The 25,179-nt window shown below is 39.9% G+C and overlaps 1 protein-coding gene across 10 annotated transcripts in view; it reads left to right on the top strand.

The window, feature by feature from the left end:
• FARS2 (phenylalanyl-tRNA synthetase 2, mitochondrial) overlaps nt 1-25,179 on the top strand; it is a 430,241-nt gene that overhangs the window by 52,289 nt on the left and 352,773 nt on the right. For all 10 annotated transcript variants that reach the window (XR_012157338.1, XR_012157339.1, XR_012157340.1 and 7 more), the window contains one exon: nt 16,135-16,767. Coding sequence is in view for 7 of the 10 variants with exons in the window: in XM_073332131.1 (XP_073188232.1) it covers nt 16,135-16,767 (633 nt within the window). In the remaining 3 variants the exon portion in view is untranslated. The remainder of the gene's footprint in view (nt 1-16,134; nt 16,768-25,179) is intronic.

The following is a 25,179-nucleotide window of genomic DNA, read 5'->3' as shown; positions in this document are numbered from 1 at the left end:
GGCCTTTTGCCTTTTTGGTAGGCTTGCCTGAGCTCCTTAATTTTCACGCAGCACTGCTGCAGGTCCCTGTTATAGCCTCCGTCCATCATGCCCTTGGAGATTTTTTCAAATATTTTGGCATTTCTTCTTTTGGAACGGAGTTCTGATAGCACGGATTTGTCTCCCCATACAGCGATCAGATCCAGTACCTCCCGTTTGGTCCATGCTGGAGCTCTTTTGCAATTCTGGGACTGCATGGTCACCTCTGCTGATGAGCTTTCCACGCTGGCCGAACAGGAAATGAAATTCAAAAGTCCCCGGTGCTTTTCCTGTGTACCTGGGTAGTGCATCTGAGTTGAAAGTGCTGTCCAGAGCGGTCACAATGGAGCACTCTGGGATAGCTCCCGGAGGCCAATACCATCGAATTGCATCTACACTAGCCCAAATTCGACCCAGCAATGTCAATTTCAGTGCTAATCCCCTCATCGGGGAGGAGAACAGAAATTGATTTTAAGAGCCCTTTAAGTTGACAAAAATGGCTTCATCCTGTGGACCCGTGCAGGGTTAAATCGATCTCACGCTGCTAAATTCGACCTAAACTCGTAGCGTAGACCAGGGCCTATACGCTGAAAGCTATCAGCAACGTCTCTAGTCAATCTACTTACTTTATTCTGACTCTCAGCAGATGACCGAAAGAAGAATTGGAGAAAGAGAGTTTTCAGTTCATCTGCCATTTTGTATGCATGTATTAGAATGGCAGAAAATTAAATACCCTAAAGATGCAGGAAAGTCGCTTGAACTTTAAAAATTCCAAACATTTCATCTTGGACTTTCACTCTTGCTTTAATTATCTTAGAGATTTTATGGTAGTGTTTCCCAGCAGAATTAAATTCTCTGACCATGTCCACATAAATGACAAAGACAGCAATTCTACCTGCAGTCTTTTATGGGTGATTATAGGGAAAATAGTCACATAATTTAGATTAAGAGATTTAGGAATTTAGGACCAGATTTTCAATCCTTTATTTACATTGGTGAGGAATTATTCATTCAAGTAGCCCAGTGGCTTCAGATGAGTAATTTCTTACCAGTATGTGTAAGGGGTTCATAATCTGTCCCCAACTAATTTATGACCAAAAAGAAATTATAAAATGTAATCATTCAATTACTGAGCTGTCACGGTGTGGGGTCTGGTGTAAGAACATGAATGGGACAGAATAGAATTCCACAAACACTCATCCTCTTACCCAACATATTAGATCTTACACCATTGATTAGTCCTGCTGATTTCAATGGGACTGAGCTTGATACTGTTTGTATGATTGCACCTTATAGTGTAGTAATTTGGGACCAGATTCTGAAGCCCTTACATTGAGTAGTACATTACTTCACAGTTGGGCCCCTTTGTTTGTGTGGGGCTATTTACAGAATAAAATGCTAATGGTAGCAGTGTCAGAATCTGATCCTACCTGGGTCAAGAGACTTTGGTAACAGATTCTTTTATGTATTGAAAAAATAAATTATATTAATAGACATGTTAAAAACTTTAAAACATTACATAAAATTAACTATTTCCCTACAGTGTTGGAAACTGAAATGTATTAGCACTATGGTAGCATGGAAAAACTATTGATTAAAACTGGCCATTAATAAAAGTGAACTCTTGAAAAGAGACGAGACTAGTGACAAGTCTATTTTCACTATTCAAGTTGAGTGAAGTGAAAAAAGAAAACAAAGAGTGTACATTACATGGTGAAAAAAGTACATTAAATTAAAAAAAGGGGTGGGGGAAGGTTTAATCATCTGAATTGCTTCAATAAGAAAGATAAAATTGCTTTGAAAATATGGGAACAAGTTTGCAAATATAGATATTCATACCTAACTCAAGAGCTCACAAATTCCCAATTATTAGGTACCTGTCTAATATCTGCATGCATAAGTTAAACATTTGAGAATTGTGTATCTCTAACTTTGAAGGTCTGGTTATGTGTTCTTGTATAAATTCCCAGGCTGTTTATGAACATTCAGCAATTTCATCCATAAATTAGGTGCACACAAAATGGATTTATGTGGTTTTTCTCAGTTAACTTTAAAAATAACACCCATGATTCATATCTTGACAATTACAGCACCACAAGCAGGTGTGGTGGAGAGGAAGGAGCATTTTCTGGCTTGCTGGGGAAAGGAGTATATCACTTTAAGGGTGGGGAGGCCAGAAAGGCACAAAGGCTGCTACAAAAGAAAAGTGGGTCAGCATTGCAATGCTGACTCATACCCCAGGGACCAGAAGGGCAGGGGAGTTGATAAAGGGCAAGCGTGGTAGGAGAAGCCCCTTTTCCCCAGACCAGGCAGAGCAGCACCCAGCCTCAGAAGTGGCAAAATACCGGGTTTGGTCAGGACCTGCTGTGGGCATTTCGCTAGTTGCTCCTTTCTTTGGGGGCTGAGAAGAAATTTTTCCTTCACCGCCAGATTGGCCAAGATGGAGTGGGTGAGGGGTCACCTTCCCCACACCTTCGGGAAGAGTAGGTGAGTGAGGAAGAGTTTTAGTCTATGATGTCACAACTCATTCTGTAAGTGTGGGGCAGATGTCCAGCACAGGCACTCTGTAGGGAAGGGACACGGTGACCAGATAAATGGCCTGTTAAAGGAGTGGAACAGGGGTGGGAGGGGTGGTTCAGAGTGCCTGTGACTAGTGCAGCACAGAGCCTTCCGGCCCCGTTCCTTTATAGCCCACCTTAACCCTCATTTGCGGTGGGGGGATGGTAAGGTCCCAGCAATGCTGGGGACCAATGGAAAAAGAGTGGGCTGGCCGAAGCCCCCAGGTAGATATTGAAATGATCATGGAGTTACCTGCACTGTACACTTTTATCTGCCAAGTAGTCCCAGACATGTAATAATAAAGTTGCAGCCTGATCAAACCATATCCAGGATCTCCTGTTCTTCTTCCAGTATACCTGGACAATGTCCTGTAGGATACAGTATGTGTTTGATAGGCCAGATGCTGTTATAACAAATAGTGAACTACACACATTTTCTCTAATACTTTTGATATAATATTTATTGTGAATATATATAATGGTGTAACAGCATGAAAATGAAGATGATTTTTTAAAAAATAAACAGGAAGATGACAATACACATACAGAGGCCTTTCAAGGAGAAGGGAAAAGCAGTAAATTTAAAAGAATTCACTGTAAATATGTCTATAGTGTGGTATCCTGTGCCTAGGTTATAACTTATAAATCAAGGTATATAGTGAGTAAAACAATTCTAAAATGTCACTTCAGTGTAATAGGTCTAGGCAATAGTGCTTGGAACTTCCGGAGCTTATATCGTTCATATTCCTAAAAAGTCAATGCTATAAAGTGTTATAAAGTGTTGTTCAGTGTTATAAAGCTATCACTGTCAAAAATCTGCATTGCTGCATGTTGTTTAGGCAATGGTTGTATTTTCCTTTCTTGGTTTGGATTCTGTACCCCTTACTTGCATTAAGTAGTACCTCACTCCACCGTAACCCACTGATTAATCATAATTGAGGGTGCCAGATTCTGTCCCCTCCCATCCCTGTAGTTTAAAAACAAATTTTCCTGTGTGTTTCCCAAGTCTCATCTTTCTTCTTTCTAGTATAGGCAGAATGCCATTGCCAGACTTTTCACACATACAAGGAACTGCAATCATTATCTCCCCAATCCTCATATAATTTTACTAGCTCCCCATTCATTTGAGGATTTAGTTCAATATTGTCCTACCTTATTTTTAAACCCTGCTGTGGATGTGCTCTCGCCTCATCCTCTGGTCCTAGTTAGGATTATTACTTAGTACTTGTTTAGTACTAACAACAAATACTTCTCTCCATTACCCTCCCAGTTTCTTCTGTTCATCTACAGTAGCTGCAGTGTATGTAAAGATTATGATTTTATCCTCTCTGTACTACATCTTTACATTTCTAAGGCAGTCTGCCTGGATGCAGAGGCAGTTGCCATTTTGTGAGGCAGAGTTAATGCATCTTTTACAGAGGGGTCACTCTCTCCGCTCTTCTTTTTCATTTGTTCCGTTTGGGGTTTTCTTTATTTTAATCTAAGGACTTGATCTTGCAAACTGCTGAGCACTCTGGTCTTGAATCCATCAAAGCACTTAAGCACATTTAGCCTGCTCTGCTGGATCATGGCCAGAATACTGAGCACTGTGAGGGATCAAACCCTAACACTGATAGCCTATGATTGTGGTTTGGCCATGTCTTCACCAGGAAAACAGTTCTTATATTGAATTAGCTAACTTGAGCTAACTAATGTGAGGTAAAATTCTAGCAAAGACGAGGCAGGTTTTAGTTTTCACATGAGTTAGCAGGTTGAGTTAAATACTCAGTGAGGCATAAATAACACTAGCAATGTTCTCCTCTATGTCATTTCACGCATTTTTGCTATTCTTGATGTGAGAGCCTTCTGCACGGCAGATAATCAACTTGGAATATCCTTCTTATACCTATCTGCCTCAGCAACTCTCCATCTCTCTTCACTTCTCATCTCAAAGCATATTTCTTTTTCAGTTAAGTGTCTTTTGATTTATTTCTCAGGCTCATGTCTTTTGACAGTACTAAGTAAACAATAAGAATAATATAATTTAAGTCTGTGAAGTTTTTTGGGATGAAATTTGAGTCTGACCCTGCAGTCCTTGCATGCTTGCCTGAGGAACGTATGACTGGGCCTTAAAAATTATATTATATAAGGCCTACTACATTATGTTAAGTGCAAGAACTTGCACATGGAAGGCTGCTTCATCCATAACATTGCAGTATTCCCTAATTGTTCAGCACAGTTCTTAATAGGCAACTTAGTCAATCTACTTTAAAAAGCACTTTAATTTCACTGAGAGTAGCCATTATTCTTGTTAAATTGTTTCTAGTTTAAAATACTTTTAGATGATTGTTCACATCATTATTTTTCATTATCCAAGCAATTTCTTTCATCGAAAAGTCATTCAAATTTAGGTTCACTGTAAAGTTTTTTTTTTAAAATGCTGACATGAATACTTGATAAAATGACATTTAAGATTAAAGAAAAACATTCTGAGCATTTGAAAGAGAGGAAATCAATCGAAAACCAGTTGGAAACAAACAACAAATGAAAAACAACATGTTGAAATACAAGGTGAGTGAGGTAATATCTTTTATTGGACCAGCTTCTGTTGGTGAAAGAGACAAACTATTGAGCTACGCAGAGCTCATAGAATCATAGAACTGGAAGGGACCTCGAGAGGTCATCTAGTCCAGTCCCCTGCACTTAAGGCAGGCTAAGTATTATCATCTTCATGTGTGATGAAATACAGTATTGTTGAACTGGAAGCTGCTGTACCTGATGGGTATAAATAATGTATTTTCCTCATAAGGCATTGCAAGCCTTAATTAATGGTTGAAAAGCACTGTGAAATCCTCAGGCAAAAGGTGCCATGTAAGTGCAAAGTATTATTATTAACAATAATAATAATCTAAGAGATCATGAGTAATGTCTGTGTGTATTACCCATTCCAATCAATGGGAATTAAACCAGTGTCAACACAAGTTTGAGTCTTTACAGAATATGGCAGGGGGATCAGTTTAAGTTACACACAAATATGGCCTCATTTGTCTGGATAAACTGGTATTCATTAATACATTTTGTCTTCCAGCAGTATCTTTTTCTTTATAAAATGAAGGGTTGCATGAAAGGAACACCATATCTGGGTTTTTTTTTTGATAACACAAAGTCCTTTCTCATTTGTAAATTTTCCTTGTAAAGAAATAATATTTTGAAGCGCCTGACTAATTTAATTCCCATGTGCATCTATTTAGTTGCAGATTTTAACCTTCTGATATGACACAACAATCATCATTTTGCCTAGTACAAATGCATTATGATTTGTGAGAAAATGTTTCAAAAATGATATTTTTTCCATTTGTATTTCTGCCCATCATGGGATATTTTTCTTATGTTCTGTAGGTTTTCAAAAATCAAACAGCTTTTGACATAGAATCATAGAACATCAGGGTTGGAAGGGACCTCAGGAGGTCATCTAGTCCAATCCCTTGCTTAAAGCAGGACCAATCCCCGATTTTTGCCCCAGATCACAAATGGCCCCCTCAAGGATTGAACTCACAACCCTGAGTTTAGCAGGCCAATGCTCAAATCACCGAGCTATCCTACCCCATGACAAAACATCTTTCATCTCACATTTGCGGAATGTAGTATAGAAATTTAGTTGCAAAAATATCCTTAGTAGTCATTTCTTGATTGAATCAATTATGAAATCTCATCTTGTGTATCCTGAGTGAGGGGTTGTGGGGGTCTTTACTTTTGTAGATAGTACCTGCAATTATAAATGCTGAATTTAGTGAGCACTTGTTTGTCAATTCTCTCATTAATTTATTTATTTACTTTCCCCAAAGCATTCTTTACAAAGGTAGTAGTTTTTTTAAACCAGACAGTCAGTGATTTTTTTAGATCAGAGTGCATGATTTTGTATCTCATATTGCTTGCCTCTTTGTGCAACCGCCTAGCTTTCTTGCATAATTTTCTTGACAAATTGCTTCTCATTAATATTTCAGTCCCAATCTTATCAACCCATAGAACCTGTATGCCCCAGGCAGGGAAATACAGTTCCTTCTGGAAGAACATTCTGATCTTTTCTTTAAACACATTGTAAGAACCTATGACAAATAAATAGGGCTGGTACTGTTCAAACTAAAGATGGCTTCTTTTTATATATGTGATCGTACATTTACTAACTGGGAGATACTGTACCTCGGCAGCAGCAGTAGCATCTCTGCTGCCAACATTTACATGTTCTGTGCTGCTTCTACTCTGAAGCCTGTTAGACTAATGGATTCTAAAATAAAATCCATAGAGAAATGTTTGTCTTTATTTTTTGATTGGTTGTTGAAATACACATAGTCCTAGTAAATGCTCTGTTCATTCACAGATTTTCATTATTTCCACAATAGATATGGACAAAAGAGCAATGTTGGAGCGGGGTTAAAGTTAGGAAGTTGAGATCGAAGATGCATTAGCGCTAGTGCTGAGGTTTAGCTCAACGGTGAGACTTTGGTTCAAAATGGCAGCAAGTGCAGGAGATCAATTGATATGAGAATTCTATCATTTTGAATGGTACAATTGTCCCATTGGTCTACAGTTGGACTTAAATCTGACAATGAATGGGTATTTTAATGAAGTTTTGACTGCATCCCAGTTGGAACCAGGGAATAGATCCTTTCCTGTTTTAAATCCCAATAGGAGCCAAAACTGAAGGGGCAGGTCCAAATTCCAGGATTTGAATTTAGACCCCACTTGAAATTCAGATAGAACATTTCAGTTTTGGTTAAACTCTTACTTCTAAGAATTGTAAATTATGAAAATAATATTGGCATGCGTGTAGTTAAAGCCTAGGTGTGTAGGATAGTGGGGCAGAGCCAGCTGTGAGTTAGTTAATTCCCCATCATTGTAAAAAACACAGCCAATTGAGTGAGTTGGGAGGCTATTGGGAGAGAGTAGGAGCTAACAGAAAATCAGGGGGCATTTCTCCAGGTTCCTGGGAGACTTGATGAATATGTGCAAAGCTGCATCTCTACTTTGTCCCAGCTGAATTAAGCTTCACTTTAGGATTGTTTGGAGACAGGGTGAGACCCGTCCTAGGGTATCCAGGGTTGTGCAGCACCTCACCACTACGTGCCCTTAGTGCCATCTTGCCTGTGTCCGCTGTGGATCAGCTCCCTGCTAACACAAGCTCTGCCCTCCTGGGCTCTGCAGGCTTGTTCTCTCTGTACAGGTAGTTGATAGGCACACACCAACCTCTGAATCCTCTGAGTGTTCCTCTGCAGTGCTTGTTCCCTATTCCATTGAGCATTTACAAAACTCCTAGATCCACTATTCCCAAAGGACTAGTACACACCAGCTGCGAGAGTCAACTCAGGATCATCTCTTTGGTTAACACCACAGTACTTAGATATATTTAGAGTGAAAACAAGGATACATGTATTAGCAAAGAACAGAGATTCAAGTGCTAGTAAGAATATTGGAAACAAATGGTTACATATAAAACAAAATTGTAGCATGGTTTCTAGTGACTAGACTAAACTAAAAAGATATTCCCTGTCCAAAGAAGCTTATCTCATTCAAAATTCTCTCCAGCATTTTCAGCCAAGTCTGGCTGAGACCCTTCTTTCATGAATCAAATTCTCTGTCTGTTTACTTCCTAGGTGAAGGATGCCAGAATTACCTCTTTGTCCCACAAATATACCAGAACAGACCTTTGATCTGCACCTCAAGATAGGGCTCCTCCTTACACCCCACTGTTTTTCTCTTTTTTTTTTTTCCCCCTCTGAAGTTTTCACAATATTTCTTTAGCATTTGGTTCAGATTTGGGAGTGGAGTCCTATTTTGAACCATACAATACGTAATTAATATAGAAACAGAAAAATAAGTAAACATTTTGTGCCTAAAAGAAAAACTGTTTTTCACTTTTCCTGGTGACCAATTCCTATTCACAGACTTTAACATAATTTTATATATATATATATACCAGGAATGACCAAACTTACTGACCCTCCAAGCCACATATGACAAACTTCAGAAGTTTGAAAGGCAGGGCGCGCCCGCTGGGGCTCGGAGCTTCAGCCCTGCTCCTGCTGAAGCCCTGAGCCTCAGTAGGTGCACCTTGCGGGGCTGAAGCCCTGAAATCCTCCTCCCCGCTAAACAGAAGCTCCTACCCCACTGCAAGGCAGAGGCCCTGAGTTCCCCTCCCCCAAGTCTGGTAGCCAGAGAATGAAGGACGTGGGGGCCTCCACGTGCCACACTTGAACTGTAAAATAGCTGCATGCGGCTCAAAAGCCATGGTTTGGCCATCCCTGATATGTACAGAACTCCTTACGCATCTGTACATGCTTTCTGCAGTGATATTGATGACCAGAATGACACTGGTTTTTGTTTGAAACCTTACATCACACTCACTTTGGTGAATTAGCATGTACATACCAGACCCAGGGGATTCCTGTAACTCATCTGCATCCCTTAAGGCCTTTGCCACTTGGCATCAAGAGGTCTCTAAGTCACACTGGGCTAGAATATTTTTTAGGTTTCAGATTTTGTGATAAAATGCACTTCCCAGGTATATGAATTTTATTCAGGCAGGTGAATCCTTCGTGGACTAAGCCTCCATAGACCTACCTGTCACAGTACCCCTGATTTGGAAAAAGACCTCGGTGTAATTGAAAAATAACGTTTTGCACAGATAGGAAATGTTGTATTAATGTATTTTCAATAAATAGGTCAAAGGTGTTAATGTAATTCCATCACTGGCCAACATTAATCAGTATTAAACAGGGCTTGGGGTTTGCTATAGAGATACTTCACCCTGCTTAGTATCATGGTGAACACATCATTAAACTTCCTTTTAACTTTTTTTATTAAAGATAAAGAAAAGAAGGAAAAAACAGTTAAAACATTTGAAAAGTAAAGTATTAAATAAGGCTTTGACTTTAACAACATCCTTTGTTCCCGTTCCCCATAGCTGGAGAGAGATTTTACAAGCAAAACCCCATTGTTTGACAGTCTCTAAGATGGTACGAATGATGGCAATAACTGTCCTTTTGGGGAAAAGACACGTTAGTTGAGATGGACTAGAGCTGTTACTCTCGTTGTAAAAATCCGATCCCATTTTATACCATGCAGTGTTTGGGATTCAGCTGGAGCTGGTAGCTGGTGATGTTATCTGGGTCTCACTTTCTGCTCTGGTCTGATCAGGGCATCTCTCAGAATTAGGATGATGAAGGCTCCAGGTCTCAGGAGATTGGTGGGGGTGGCCGGCATGACGGCAAAGCTTCCTTCAGTTGTCTCTGTCTGTTCTTTGCTGTTTCCTCATCCAAAGTGTCTTTCTTTAAGGACCCAAAAAAGGAGTGATGGGTGGAATAGCCCATCCCCTAATTATTTTGTCCACCAATGAGGCCTTGTATCCAACACATCAGTTTTGGTTCATTAATTTTCAGTTCCACAACATCTGTTTTTACCAAGCATGATTTTAACATAGTCCTTGAACCATATCTGTAGCTTTTGTTTAGACTAATTTCACCTTTCTGTCTCATACCTTTTCCCATCAACGTTTGTTGTTACAAGTTTTATGATATGATATATGAACTTTCACATACTTTTTACAGTTGAGCTCACATTTAGAGTAAATTTGTAAGCCTAATTATCACAATAGAACTAAGACTCAACATATTTGCAAGGCTAAGATAGGCTTTATGGGGCATTTATGATACCTCTGTCCTCCTCTTGTTGTCCTCCTCCCCTGTCCATTATAAAATTAATAATGTAATAAAAATTTTTAAAAAATTTGATTATATCTCTCTCCCTAATTCTTTTCTTCTTAGGTCTCAATCCTGCAAATTGATGCATGAGGGAAAATCCCTATGCCTGAATAGAGTCCCATTGACATATCATCTTATAGGATGTGGCCTTAAATTGTAAACTCTGTAGAGTCTGGGAATATGTCTTTTTTTGTGTTTTTTACAAAGCCTAGCAGTATGGGTTCTGATTCTGATATCTTAAATATCAGATATTTTACTGAAATAGAAATAATAATTAATAATGATTGTTATTAATATTTATGTAGATAGTTCCAAACATGCAGAATGATTTTCCATAAAGTAAAATATAGTGTTAAAGCCTTGAAGATTTTACAGTCTAATAATACAGTATTCTACATTAATTATCCAGCACTCTGCAGAATTGCTAATTTGTGCTATAGTATTTTGGACCATTACTGTGGAATTCACAGGCACCAACTTTCCAAAATGCCAGGGAGTTCTTGACCCCCAGCACTATCCCAGGCCCCGCCTCCACTCCACCCCTTCCCCCAAGACCCCACCCCCACCCTACCTCTTTCTGCCCCTGGTCCACCCCCACCCCGCCTCTTCCTGCCTGAGGGTGCCGCATCTTTGCTTCTCCCTCTGAGCTTCCTGCATGCCGCAAAACAGCTGTTCACGGTAAATAGAAGTCACTGGGGTTGGAGGGAGGTGATAGAGGGGCTGCCGGTGGGTGCTCAGCTCTTATCATTTTTTCCCCATGGGTGCTCCAGCCCTGGACCACCCACGGAGTCGGCACCTATGGTGGAATTCAGCAGTGCTTTTTTATTTACTCTCCATCTATTGTCCCTTGTATTTTTAATGCCCACCTAAACTTGTGTTTAACTACCAGCTTCCAACACAAGTCAATTTTTTTTCTACTGTTTTTCTTCAGTTAAAGCTAGGTAGGTGGTCATGTGACTTTGTTACATCTATTAAAAATAACATATTTAAGCAGTGAAAATTAATGAAATATACCATCTAATTTCTAAATAAAGTAAATTAATTTTTGCCCATATAAATGCTTCACAATGTAAACTTACTCTTTGTGCTTAACAAATACATGAGGATAACATAGCTGAATTTCAGATGTTGAGAAAATGTGCTTGAAAAAATACTATTTTTGCAGGTAGACTTTATGGCCACTTCAGCTGCATATTTCCTAGATAACAGTTCAGATCTGAAGAACATTTCATTAAAGAAAGCAAACTAGATAGAGTTTGGATTAAGGGTGGTGAAGAGAATAATAATAAGGTACTGCTCCCCCTGCAGATAAGGAATGAAGGGCTAGCCTTGTTCAGGATGCGTCTCTTGAAAGAGTAATGTATCAAACGCAGGACACAGGAGATGTATTTGAGAATGTGTAGGAACCATTTATGAATCATCTTGTTGGATCTGAGATGTGTGTGAGAATATGTAATATTATTATGTATGTTGAGAATATATCTATATAGTAAAGATTTAACATTAAAATACGCACTTCACTTTCAACCATTTCTGAGTTTTGGGATTGGTATTTCTGATACTCAGATCATTCAAAACTAGATGTTTTTTACGTAAATCACGTAGGTGTTCTTGAAAGTCCCCATCTAAAGCGTCAAACTTGGAATGTAGCCAGTCTTCAATGAAGAACAGTCTCTATTTAGTTCAGGGAAAAATTCAAGGAATAATTTCCATTTTAAGCGAAGGAAAATTGCTTACTGTGCATGTGGAGTAAGAGATTTTCCTTAACAGTTTAGCCTGTTTAAGAGAACATCTAAGCCAGTTTCAGCATTAATGCTCTACTCTTCTGAATCTGTGCATTCTCTCCATCTATTTCAAATATTGCATCAGGAGGGGACCTGAAGATTTTGGGCCTTTCTGCTGGGGCCTAAATTTTTAAATTTCACAGACTATAGGGCTTGGTGCCTTTATTCTATTACATTGGGTGCTAAAATATGCACAATTTGAATTTGTGGCCATCTGCTGGTTGACTTCTGATGCCATTTGAAAGGTGATAGTTTCTATCTGTGCCCCTCTAGCCCTCTGTTTTAAATTTGACATTCTCTGAATGGTACAGTACAACAAATTAGATGTGACTGTAGTTTAATGAACACAAATTCCAGTGTACAGGCACTCCACTTTCCCAGCTGCTAAAACATACATTATTTAGCTCATCTAATTCATTTAGAACCAAACTCTGTCAATATTTGAAATGTAGATTTAATGCAACTAGAGTTATAACAGAATTATAGAGCTTGTGGACCTTTTGAGCACACCGAAAATGAATTTGAATTCACCTGAAACATGTGAGAAGCTATTGAGAACTTTCAGGTTTCTGAGTAGCAGCCATGTTAGTCTGTATCTGCAAAAAGAACAGGAGTACTTGTGGCACCTTCGAGACTAACAGATTTATTAGAGCATAAGCTTTCATGGGCTACAGCCCACTTCATCGGATGCATAGAATGCAATATATAGTAAGAAGATATATATATAGATAGATATATATATATACACATACAGATAAGTTGGAAGTTGCCGTATAAACTGTGAGAGGCTAATTAGTTAAGATGAGCTATTATCAGCAGGAGAAAAAAACTTCTGAGAAATTGAGAAATGTTATCTATTTAAATTAATGTGCTTTAATTTATGAATAAACCAGAACACCTAAATGATATGAATAACTGGTGCACTGTAGCTGTTCTAGGTATGCTTGGTGGATAGCATCAGGAATGAAATAATGGAACCTGCAGTATAAGCCAATATGATATGAAGAGGACACTGGAATTGTCATCAGTTATCGTATCCTACCTGAAATTTATATAGAGAGTTTGCACTTCTTACTTTAACATTTTAATATACAACTATTGGTGCCCATGCAGTGCTCTTGCAGAAGAATGTTCTGTTCTCCCAGGAGATGCTGCACCATAGGGTTTGACCTCACATGGTGCAACTTTCTTGTAGTTGAGAAGGATGGTGGTGGAGGAAAGCGTGCTTGAGATACATGGGCCGCTTTCTCTGTGCCACTCAATGTTGATGTGTGTAAAACAGGACATAAAAATACTAAACTTTGCTAAGGAATTAGACAACTGGATTAGTTACAAGAGATGGTTTGATTATTAACTTCTATTCCAAACTTTAAACAGTTATTAAACAGAACAATAAGGAGAAATATGATGGTTAATAACCTTATCCAAGAAAACATTTTATAATTTTCCTCTTTCAATATTGCAAGCCTCCAAATGTTTCCAGTGATATCGTCATGATTAATGAGGCACTATTAGAAAACAGACAACAAACCAGCCTACGGCATCTTGTTTTGGTTACAGAAACTGCAAAAAGGGGGTTTTGTGTATGTTCCTTACAATTTATGGCTGCAAGACTATACATAGGCTGTTAAGTAGATGAACTCTGAGGACATGAAAAAATTAAAAGTCTTTTAAAAAAATCATTTTATCCTGCCTTCTTCCCAAGATTTTAATACAAAACGTTGAAAGGCCATGGGAAATGTTAGATGTCCTCAGCAGGATCTGAGGATGCTCACCATCTGATAAGATTGAAGCCTAAGTGTGTACATGAGGTACAACCTATTTCAAAAGTCTTTGTCGTATAACAAATTCGATGTTTGTGGTAGGACTGCAGGCCTGTTTTGGAGTTTAACAAGATGTCTGTGTTCTAAACCCAGAGTTTAGTTTGGTAGAGCATTCAAACTGCTAATATTATGGCACTATAAACCACTTCCATGGTGTCCTATTGTAACCAGTGGGGAAAAAATACAGACATGGTCATGGCTAAAACAGTGATAGTTGCTGCTGTATGCCTGCACAGTTTTCAAAACTAAAATGCAGGGCTTTGCTAAATTGCTAAGCAGACTGGTAAATGTCCAATTTTAGCAACCTAGCATATGTTATAATTTTTGTTTTAGCATATGCTGTGTTAGTGGAACTCTCCTCCCCACACATAATGTACACAAAAGCTGTCAGATCACAAGATGGTGGCAGTCCAAATTTTCTAATATTTTCCATGGCACTTCAGAATTTTTCATTAATTAAATATTCTTGGATGGGAGGCAGGATAAAAGAGCTTTAAAGATTTTTGCTTTAAAACCTTTCATGTACTCAGAGCTTATATACTTATTAGCTCATCTGTATTCCTGTAGCCACAAGTTGTAAGACAGGTCATACAGGGTGTGAGGTCAAAGGGAGCTGTAAGGGACTGGGGCGTTGGTGATGATACGGTGACAGTGAGCTGAGCGGGCTCCATGCTTGCCATTGTATGGTGTCTGCACAGGTAACTCAGGAAAAAAGGCGCGAAACGATTGTCTGCCCTTGCTTTCACGGAGGGAGGGAGGGGACGGGGGCCTGACGATATGTACCCAGAACCACCCGCGACAATGTTTTAGCCCCATCAGGCATTGGGATCTCAACCCAGAATTCCAATGGGCGGCAGAGACTGGGAACTGTGGGATAGCTACCCACAGTGCAACGCTCCGGAAGTTGACTCTAGCCTCGGTACTGTGGAAGCACTCCGCCGAGTTAATGCACTTAATGCACTTAGAGCATTTTCTGTGGGGACACACACACTTGAATATATAAAACCGATTTCTAAAAAACTGACTTCTATAAATTCGACCTAATTTCGTAGTGTAGACATACCCTTAGACTTGAATACTGTCTCTGACACAGACTCCTTTTGTGCCCTTACACAAGTCACTTAACAATAATACCTTTGTGTCCCACTTCTTACAATAGAGACAGTGGTATTTACGTACTTCACAGGAGTCTTGTGATGTTTGTAAAGCACTACTAATGGTATATAAGTGCTAACATTTCCGTGAATGAGCACAGAATCTTATAGTTTCTGGAGGCCTTACAGCCCTCAGAATCCTTGCTTGTTCAGGAATTATCTCTTTAAACACTTCAGTGTTCAGCAGTTATGTTTGAACCCAGCACAATAAGGCTCTGCTACTGCAACCAGAGAAACTGGGGGATAGACAATGATACCTCTTTTATAGAGATAGTCATTTGTATCTGACACAACCACCAAACCCCCCATCCCTAGCAAAATCTTCCATTTCACTGACCTCCTCCAAAATCCTAAGGCCTAGTCTCTGTGTAGTGGTAAAATCAGCATGGACAAGAGTAATTTGCATTAGAGTGGGTTTGGAAATTTGTTTTGCAGGTTTTCCTCAAAATGCTAAGACCAGTTCTGTCCATTCTACAAATGTATAGTTTGTAATGCATATGTTATGTTTGTATGTTATGCTGTGAAATGAGCTAGGTTTCATCTCTAGACTTCTTATGGGGGACAAAATTTTGTTGTAAACAATGCAAAATATTACATTTGCTTCTCTTTTGTTGTGCTGCTGCTATTTAATCCTGTAGTTTGTTTTGAGAATGTACAACAATATGTTAGCACGTGGAATATAATTATTGACAAACGTGTTAACACTTACCACAATTTCTCCTGTATAATAAGTTGAGTTATTGGGGGGAGGGAGGTTAAATTGAATATAAAAAATAATAAATAAAAGGCCTATACTACTTTTATTTAAGGTACTGTAAAGATTCCCATCATCTTTAATGGGGACAGAATCGGGCCCCAAATCATTAATAGAAGGGCAGAGTTGGTGGTTGGAGAAGATAATCTAGCTGGAATTGGGTCATAAGATTTTTCTGTAAGGTAGTGGACACAACACTGGACTTCTGTCTTATTTAATGAATTGATGTTTGGCTTTTCATTATCATTAGACTGTTTGCAATACCTACAGCAAATCTTGACTATTAATTTTTTTGCCTTCTTTCTAGAGCCTTGGAGGTATTATGATGGCAGCATCTTGGAATTTCATGAGAGTAGTTCGTTATTCCAAAACTGTTTTATCACAGGGAGTCCAGATAGGAAGAATCACCAGTTTTGGGCATGCCTGGTCCAGGACTGTAACTTCAAGTTTTGCTGCCAAAACACCCACATCAAGTACAGTGGAACTGCTTGGTAAAGTATACCCTCGAGATGACTACAGCAATGTCACAGAGAAAATTCTGTCCAAGGTGGGAAAGAACTTGCACAACCAAAGGTACCATCCTTTGTGGCTGATCAAAGAGCGGATAAAGGATCATTTTTACAAGCAATATATAGGACGTTTTGGGACCCCACTCTTTTCTGTTTATGATGATCTGTCCCCGGTGGTTACAGTGGAGCAGAACTTTGACAGATTGCTTATCCCACAAGACCACCCCAGCAGGAGGAAAGGGGAAAACTACTACATGAGCCATACTCACATGCTAAGAGCACACACGTCGGCTCACCAGTGGGACTTGATGCACTCGGGGCTGGATGCCTTTTTGGTTGTGGGAGATGTCTACCGCCGCGATACGATTGATAGCAGCCACTACCCAATCTTTCACCAGATGGAAGGAGTGCGGCTCTTCTCCAATCATGAGGTAGGAACTATTCATAATGCTTAGCATGACTCTAACAAGCAGGGAGTTTCACAGGTCCCTCCATTTGGCTAGTAGCACTCTACTTTTACCTATAAGGGCAGCCTGTCAAGGAATTTCCCCTTTCCAGTTTCTAGCCCTCACAGACTGCAAAATAATGGGCCTTAAAACCATGCCATGATGACATATGGAAAAGCTATCTTAGGTAATTTGTAGAGACTTCTAAAGTGTATTATTTATAATATTTTCCTCCAAGGCTGTTCAGTTTTCCTTTGTGTGCCAAAGAGAATCTTGTTTTACTGGTGAGGAGGTTAAAAAAAACAACAACCCAAAATCGACAGATATTTTAAAGAACATTTCTAAATATAAAAAGAAAAGGAGGACTTGTGGCACCTTAGAGACTAACCAATTTATTTGAGCATAAGTTTTCGTGAGCTACAGCTCACTTCATCGGATGCATACTGTGGAAAATACAGAAGATGTTTTTATACACACAAACCATGAAAAAGTGGGTGTTTATCACTACAAAAGGTTTTCTCTCCCCCCACCCTACTCTCTTGTTGGTAATAGCTTATCTAAAGTGATCACTCTCCTTACAATGTGTATGATAATCAAGGTGGGCCATTTCCAGCACAAATCCAGGGTTTAACAAGAACGTCTGAGGAACAGTGTGTGGGGGGGGAGGGGGGAAGGAATAAACAAGGGGAAATAGGTTACTTTTTATAATGACTCAACCATTCCCAGTCTCTATTCAAGCCTAAGTTAATTGTATCCAATTTGCAAATTAATTCCAATTCAGCAGTCTCTCGTTGGAGTCTGTTTTCGAAGTTTTTTTGTTGAAGGATAGTCACTTTGAGATCAGAAAACGAGTGACCAGAGAGATTAAAGTGTTCTCCAACTGGTTTTTTAATGTTATAATTCTTGACATCTGATTTGTGCCCATTTATTCTTTTACGTAGAGACTGTCCAGTTTGCCCATGGTACCTGGCAGAGGGGCATTGCTGGCACATGATGGCATATATCACATTGATGGATGTGTAGGTGAACGAGCCTTTGATAATGTGGCCGATGTTATTAGGCCCTGTGATGGTGTCCCCTGAATAGATATGTGGGCACAGTTGGCAACGGGCTTTGTTGCAAGGATAGGTTCCCGGGTTAGTGGTTCTGTTGTGTGGTATGTGGTTGCTGGTGAGTATTTTCTTCAGGTTGGGGGGCTGTCTGTAGGCAAGGACTGGCCTGTCTCTCAAGATTTGTGAGAGTGTTGAGTCATCCTTCAGGATAGGTTGTAGATCCTTGATAATGCATTGGAGGGGTTTTAGTTGGGGGCTGAAGGTGACGGCTAGTGGCGTTCTGTTATTTTCTTTGTTAGGCCTGTCCTGTAGTAGATGACTTCTGGGAACTCTTTTGGCTCTATCAATCTGTTTCTTCACTTCCGCAGGTGGGTATTGTAGTTGTAAGAATGCTTGATAGAGATCTTGTAGGTGTTTGTCTCTGTCTGAGGGGTTGGAGCAAATGCGGTTGTATCGCAGAGCTTGGCTGTAGACAATGGATCGTGTGGTGTGGTCAGGGTGAAAGCTGGAGGCATGTAGGTAGGAATAGCGGTCAGTAGGTTTCCGGTATAGGGTGGTGTTTATGTGACCATTGTTTATTAGCACTGTAGTGTCCAGGAAGTGGATCTCTTGTGTGGACTGGACCAGGCTGAGGTTGATGGTGGGATGGAAATTGTTGAAATCATGGTGGAATTCCTCAAGGGCTTCTTTTCCATGGGTCCAGATGATGAAGATGTCATCAATATAGCGCAAGTAGAGTAGGGGCGTTAGGGGATGAGAGCTGAGGAAGCGTTGTTCTAAGTCAGCCATAAAAATGTTGGCATACTGTGGGGCCATGCGGGTACCCATAGCAGTGCCGCTGATTTGAAGGTATACATTGTCCCCAAATGTAAAATAGTTATGGGTAAGGACAAAGTCACAAATTTCAGCCACCAGGTTAGCCGTGACATTATCGGGAATAGTGTTCTTGACGGCTTGTAGTCCATCTTTGTGTGGAATGTTGGTGTAGAGGGCTTCTACATCCATAGTGGCCAGGATGGTGTCATCAGGAAGATCACCGATGGATTGTAGTTTCCTGAGGAAGTCAGTGGTGTCTCAAAGGTAGCTGGGAGTGCTGGTAGCGTAGGGCCTGAGGAGGGAGTCTACATAGCCAGACAATCCTGCTGTCAGGGTGCCAATGCCTGAGATGATGGGGCGCCCAGGATTTCTAGGTTTATGGATCTTGGGTAGTAGATAAAATATCCCATGTTGGGGTTCCAGGGGTGTGTCTCTATGGATTTGATCTTGTGCTTTTTCAGGGAGTTTCTTGAGCAGATGGTGTAGTTTCTTTTGGTAACTCTCAGTGGGATCATAGGGTAATGGCTTGTAGAAAGTGGTGTTGGAGAGCTGCCGAGCAGCCTCTTGTTCATATTCTGACCTATTCATGATGACGACAGCACCTCCTTTGTCAGCCTTTTTGATTATGATGTCAGAGTTGTTTCTGAGGCTGTGGATAGCATTGTGTTCTGCACGGCTGAGGTTGTGGAGCAAGTGATGCTGCTTTTCCACAATTTCAGCCCGTGCACGTCGGCGGAAGCACTCTATGTAGAAGTCCAGTCTGCTGTTTCGACCTTCAGGAGGAGTCCACCTAGAAGCCTTCTTTTTGTAGTGTTGGTAGGGAGGTCTCTGTGGATTGCTATGTACCAACAGGAGAGTGGGTTTGTTGCGGGGGGGGAGGGGAGGGAGAAAACCTGAATTTGTGCTGGAAATGGCCCACCTTGATTATCATACACATTGTAAGGAGAGTGATCACTTTAGATAAGCTATTACCAGCAGGAGAGTAGGGTGGGGGGAGAGAAAACCTTTTGTAGCGATAAACACCCATTTTTTCATGGTTTGTGTGTATAAAAACATCTTCTGTATTTTCCACAGTATGCATCCGATGAAGTGAGCTGTAGCTCATGAAAGCTTATGCTCAAATAAATTGGTTAGTCTCTAAGGTGCCACAAGTACTCCTTTTCTTTTTGCGAATACAGACTAACACAGCTGTTACTCTGAAACCTTTCTAATATAGTTGTTTCTGTAAAATATGTGACATACACATGCTAGCTTGGCATGGTATAAAGATTTTTATCAAAACTGTCTTCGAATGACCTGTATAATAACTCATTTACAACTAGAATTTTAGTAAATACTTCTTTTTAAACAAAACCAATTTTTTTGTTTAAAAAAAATCATGAAAATCTTTTACTTCAAACCTTCTTTTTTGGTTTATGGTTTTCAATTTCAGGGTGTGGGGTTTTTGTTTTTTTTTTGTATTTCCAATCTTGATTAGTCAGCCTAGTCACATGGTAGAGTTTTTCAGAACTGACAAAATTAGATGAAAAGTTTTGATTTTGAAATAAATTCATTTTTGAACAGTCAGATTTTTTTTTAAATTGAAAAATACAATAAAAAACCCACACGAAATTTTGAAAAATGAAGAAAAAAGATCTTATTTGAAAACTAGCAAAATGAGATGGTCTTCGGAAATAAGAAAGAAGAGCAACCAGCTTTACTTGTGACCTACATAATTGAATTCATCCAGGCCAAACCCATGTTGTGAACATCTTTTTACCAACTGCTTTGTTGCAGTCACACGCTCAACATGTCAGTAATTTAAGGCAATAATTGTTACAGCTGAAATTGAAATGCATTTTCTGTTCTAACCATCACCTTTTTTTCAGTTGCTTCTAACTTTCTCAGAAAAATTCCTTTTGCACTGAAATTTGCTATGCATGGTCTCGGCTCAAAGCTATGTTAAGGATGGCTCTGTACAGCTGACACTGATACAAGCTTGTTGTGATGCTTATACAGTAAGCTCAGCAGGGCGCAAAAATGCCAGTCAGCGAGTCTTTAGCAAATGTCTGAGATTCCTGAGTTTATATATTTCACTGGCAAAGCTTACACACTGAATGCTTAAGTGCCATTGATAAGTAATATATTGATATGAGTAATAGATTATTAAAAGGGATGCCAATATGTGAAAGGGTTTGCTTGTTGGAGAAGAATAGTGATTGGGGTTGCTTAGCTGAGGAGGTAATATGAATGAATATAAAATGTGTGCATATAGGGTGGGGACACGTGTAAAAAGTATATATTTCCATTATGGAAGTGCCACTTGCAGTTGCACAGTCAAGGTTGGGTTGAGTTGAGCTTAACATTTAAAGAATTGATTAACCATTTAAGGCATGTCTACGCAACAAAATTAAGTCATTCCATCTTACATCAACATACAGCCACCGCAGTAATTATATCGCTCGTGCATGTCTACGCTTTGTTCCTTGTGTCGATGGTGCACGTCCTCACCAGGAGCTTTTGTGCCGATTGTACTGTCAGTGTGGGGGCATTGTGGGATGGCTTCTAAAAGCCAGTAACAAATGATGTAAGCAATGCAGTGTCTACACTAACACTGCGTCAACCTAACTACACTGACATTGATTCTACGCCTCTCACGGAGGTGGAGTTATTAAGTTGGCATAGCGGGGCAGTTCTGTCAAAAGGAGCGAAATTTTAGTGTAGATACTTACATAGTTAGGTCGACATAAGCTGCCTTGCATCAATCTAACTCTGTAGTGTAGACCAGGCCTTAGTTATGTATGAAAAATACAGCATATCCTCCTCAAAATTACCACACTTACTCTTTGAGTCCAGAATGAATTTTTTCTGACACTGAGTAAATTGGTTAATGAATTTAAGGGCTAAAAATAATTTAAGAATGGTTCCTTTAAGAAATGTAGCACCCATTTTCAGATTGGTTTTCTCCTGAATGAGCTTAATAATGGAATTAAAATTCACAGATATCTTGTACAGGGTTACATTTGAAGACCTTTTTGTTTTGTACTAATGGTAACTTTTCCCCATTGTTTTTCATAACTGGAAGTTGCTCCTTTAGCAGGCACTGATAAATATTGTTTTACTGTAGAGAATTGCACTTAGAACTGTAGCTGTGTGTTTTTCCTATATCATGTAGACAGGTATGGAGCATCTCGCTGCTCCCAAGAGATGAACAATAAGCATTAGGGTTTTCAATTGATAGTTTTATATCATGGGAAGCCTTAGACATATGACTGAAAGTTGCAGAGTCAGACAAGATCCTAGACCCCATGATTACAGACATTGAAATGAGGATCCAAAATTTGACCATTTGGACACTCCCATGAGATACAGAAAAAGGCATTTCTTTCTCCACAATCTCTCCAAGTGTCAGAGCCATTTTAAATTTTGTTTTTATGTCGGGAAGGGTGAGAAAGAAAAGCCCCATACCATTTACCATTCACCTCATTGCAGCCTTTAATAAGAATGTTACTTTCTCCCTGTTTTCCCTTTTCTTCACCATTTTTCTCAGGAGAACGATTGATCTGTTATCACAGAATGTTAACATCCAGTTCATTAATGATTATAGCGATGTGCTAACCAACTTGCCTGGAAAAGATGTTCGTTCTCTCTCTCTCTCTCTCTCTCCCTCCCTCCCTCCCTCCCTCCCTCCCTGAAACATTTGTGTTGAGACCTTCAGAGTAGCAGAAAGTGTAGGTGTCCATATTTTGTGGGAGGGCTGGTAGAGAGGAAGATTGCGCAGAGTTCACCTTGTAGAATTTGAATACTTTGTTTTATTCTTGAATTTCATTATGAGAATTGACGCAGTTCATTGTAATACGTAACACTTATTACAAACTTCATCACAAGAATAAAATGAGACTTCTAATTCCAACAAATAATTCAGTGATTTCATTGTGTTCAGTAGGGCGCTAACCGTTCCAGGTTCTGGCTTAGAATTGCTAGCTCAAGAGTCCCCACTCCCTAGATGAATACACAGGAGTAGTCAGTTTGAAAAAGAGTAAAAAGCAGTGGTGTTACAAGTGAGGGGAAAATATATTATATGTCTGGGCATTCATATATAAATTCTACCACAGTCCACAAAAGCAGCATGGATGCCAGTGGTTGCTATCACTGCCCTAGGGCATTCTGCTACACACCATGGCCAATAGGAACCTCACAGTATTGAGGATAGAATCCACTTCTTCCTGCTGCTAGAACACAAGATCTTACAAATTAAGCTAAAGGAAAAGCTTCATTAGCTCATAAGGTATGTGTGCACTGCAATTGACACCAGACTGCAGCATATGTAGACACACTTTGAGTTAGCTTTGATCTAGTTAGCTTGATTACTAATAGCAATGAAGCCACAGCAGCATGGGCTATACAAGCCTGCTCCAGACCCTGGCTACACGCTTAGTGACTCATCTGTCCTGCTACAGCTCCTCTGCTGTTGATTAAGACCAGCTTGGGTATGTACCCTTAAGTTTAGAAGTAAGGTCTCTGATGCAGGGTTGAGTAGATCTGATTTCATGCAGGCAATGATACACATTTAACACACTAGCCAGTTCATCATATTACTTTGCTTTTCAGGTTTCCAGTCATTGTTTTGTTAGTGGTGCAAGCAGAAATCATTTCTTCACGGTACTGCACTCATGGGAGGGACACAAGGGAGTGCACGTGATCTCGCCACGTGACCCTCCATGTGACTCTTCCCCAGCCCAGGGCCCCCAAGCTCTCCCTGTCCCCTCTGACACCCCCCTTACCTGTCTAAAATTTTAGACAACTGCATCTGGTAAACAGATGCAGTTGTAAAATGATGCTTTGGGCCCCTGGTGCCACCTGTACTTCCACGTATCCTTGAGGATCCAGCAGCACCCCAAATTGAAAACTTCTTAAATGAAAGAAGAATAGGAAGGACAGTCACCCCACTTTCCCTTACCACACTATCAGTGCCTCCCTTATGTCCAAACTAAGCTTCTGCCAGCTTACCTTTCTCTAAGTATTGCTCTCCATCAGGCACTAGGAAAGCAAAGATGCTGTGCCATCTGGGTTTGATGGAAAAGATGCATAGAACTGTGTGTGCCATGTACATCTGGATAGAACTACAGCCCAAATTGTTTTATTATTTTCCTCAGCACGATATACAGGAGGGCAATCAAAATCAGCCTGGCAGAACATGTATTAGAACTGCTTATTAGTCCAGAGACAATCGATCAAAATCACATTCTCTGATCTCTTGGGGCCAAATCTGTCCCCATTGAGATCAAAAGGAGTTTTGTTATTGAGCTCAATGGGAACAGGCTTTGACATCTGGAGAGGAAAGAACAAAACCACTCAAGCAAGGGCTATGTTGTTTATACCACAGGTATCAAAGGCTGCTGACTCATGTGAGAAAGTCATCAGACATCTGATCTTTGTCCATTGCAAGGGAGAAATCAGCAATCAATGAGGCTAGAACAGTCTCTGTACCATATCCATCTCATAAGTCCATCTACAAAGGATCAAGGAAATATGAAGGCTCCAGATTACCTTAAAGTCCTCAGTCCCTTGGTTAGAATGCTTCCATTAGTATATGTTCATAGTCCAGAGGCTGGAGGAGGAAAGAGGCCAGAGCAGGAAAGAGGCAAAATGGATATGTTTCCAGAGCAGCCTTTTAGCTTGTGCCAAGTAAAGGAAAATCTGTTCTTACTGTGAAAGATGGTGTTTGGAGTCATATTGGCAAGCTACATGTCCATCACGCCCCACCCATATTCTAGTTAGAACATTCACAGGAAGACAGGTGTTTTCCAGTGTCCACTGTGAGCTAAGTGTTCCTTAATGGGCCATTCAACTTGACTTGTCCCTTCATGTGCTAGCTAAATACCTTGTGGCCGTTACCACAGAAGCAAACATGCAGTTAACATAGCTAATATTCATAACTTCAGATACCAAGATGTATATACATGCATAGAAATAGCAGCTATTAGCAGAAATAACAGCTATTTCTTATAGCTCATAAGTACCAGCTATTTCACCTACGTGACTGTTCCCAAAAGAGATTCTGAAAAATCACAGCGTGTATCTGAGACCCTATGTGCCAGCACCATGTCCCACTGGAGTTTTGTTATCTGTTATGTAACAACAGAGATGGAGCCAGTGACATGACTCAGTTTAGAATAAAAGGGCAAGGTTAATTTTTAGCTGCTCCGGTGTGCACCTTTAGTCAGAGAGGGCATACTGGCTGGTACACATTCAGATTAATGGTTTTCAGTGTTCCTTTGCAGTTAACTTTTTAATGTTCATAAACCTGGTATGTGCTGAGGTGGTTTAAAGCATAGCACAGGTTTTTAAGTTTGCAAATCTGTGAACCTCTGCCTCTTTGAGATTTTATTATTATTTTGCTGGTCATAATGTGGGAGAGTATCCTCTCCACCATCTGCTCATGAGGTTATGTATGTGTCTTGTAACCCTCTTCTGAACCAGTTGGAAGGAATTTTTTTTTTTCAATAAGTGATTCTTTTCTCTTAGAAGGCATGTAATTTTTTTCAGG

This window comes from Lepidochelys kempii, chromosome 2 (genome assembly GCF_965140265.1).
Source record: "Lepidochelys kempii isolate rLepKem1 chromosome 2, rLepKem1.hap2, whole genome shotgun sequence".
Lineage (NCBI taxonomy): Eukaryota > Metazoa > Chordata > Testudines > Cheloniidae > Lepidochelys > Lepidochelys kempii.
This window is presented reverse-complemented; position numbering and strand designations above follow the sequence as displayed.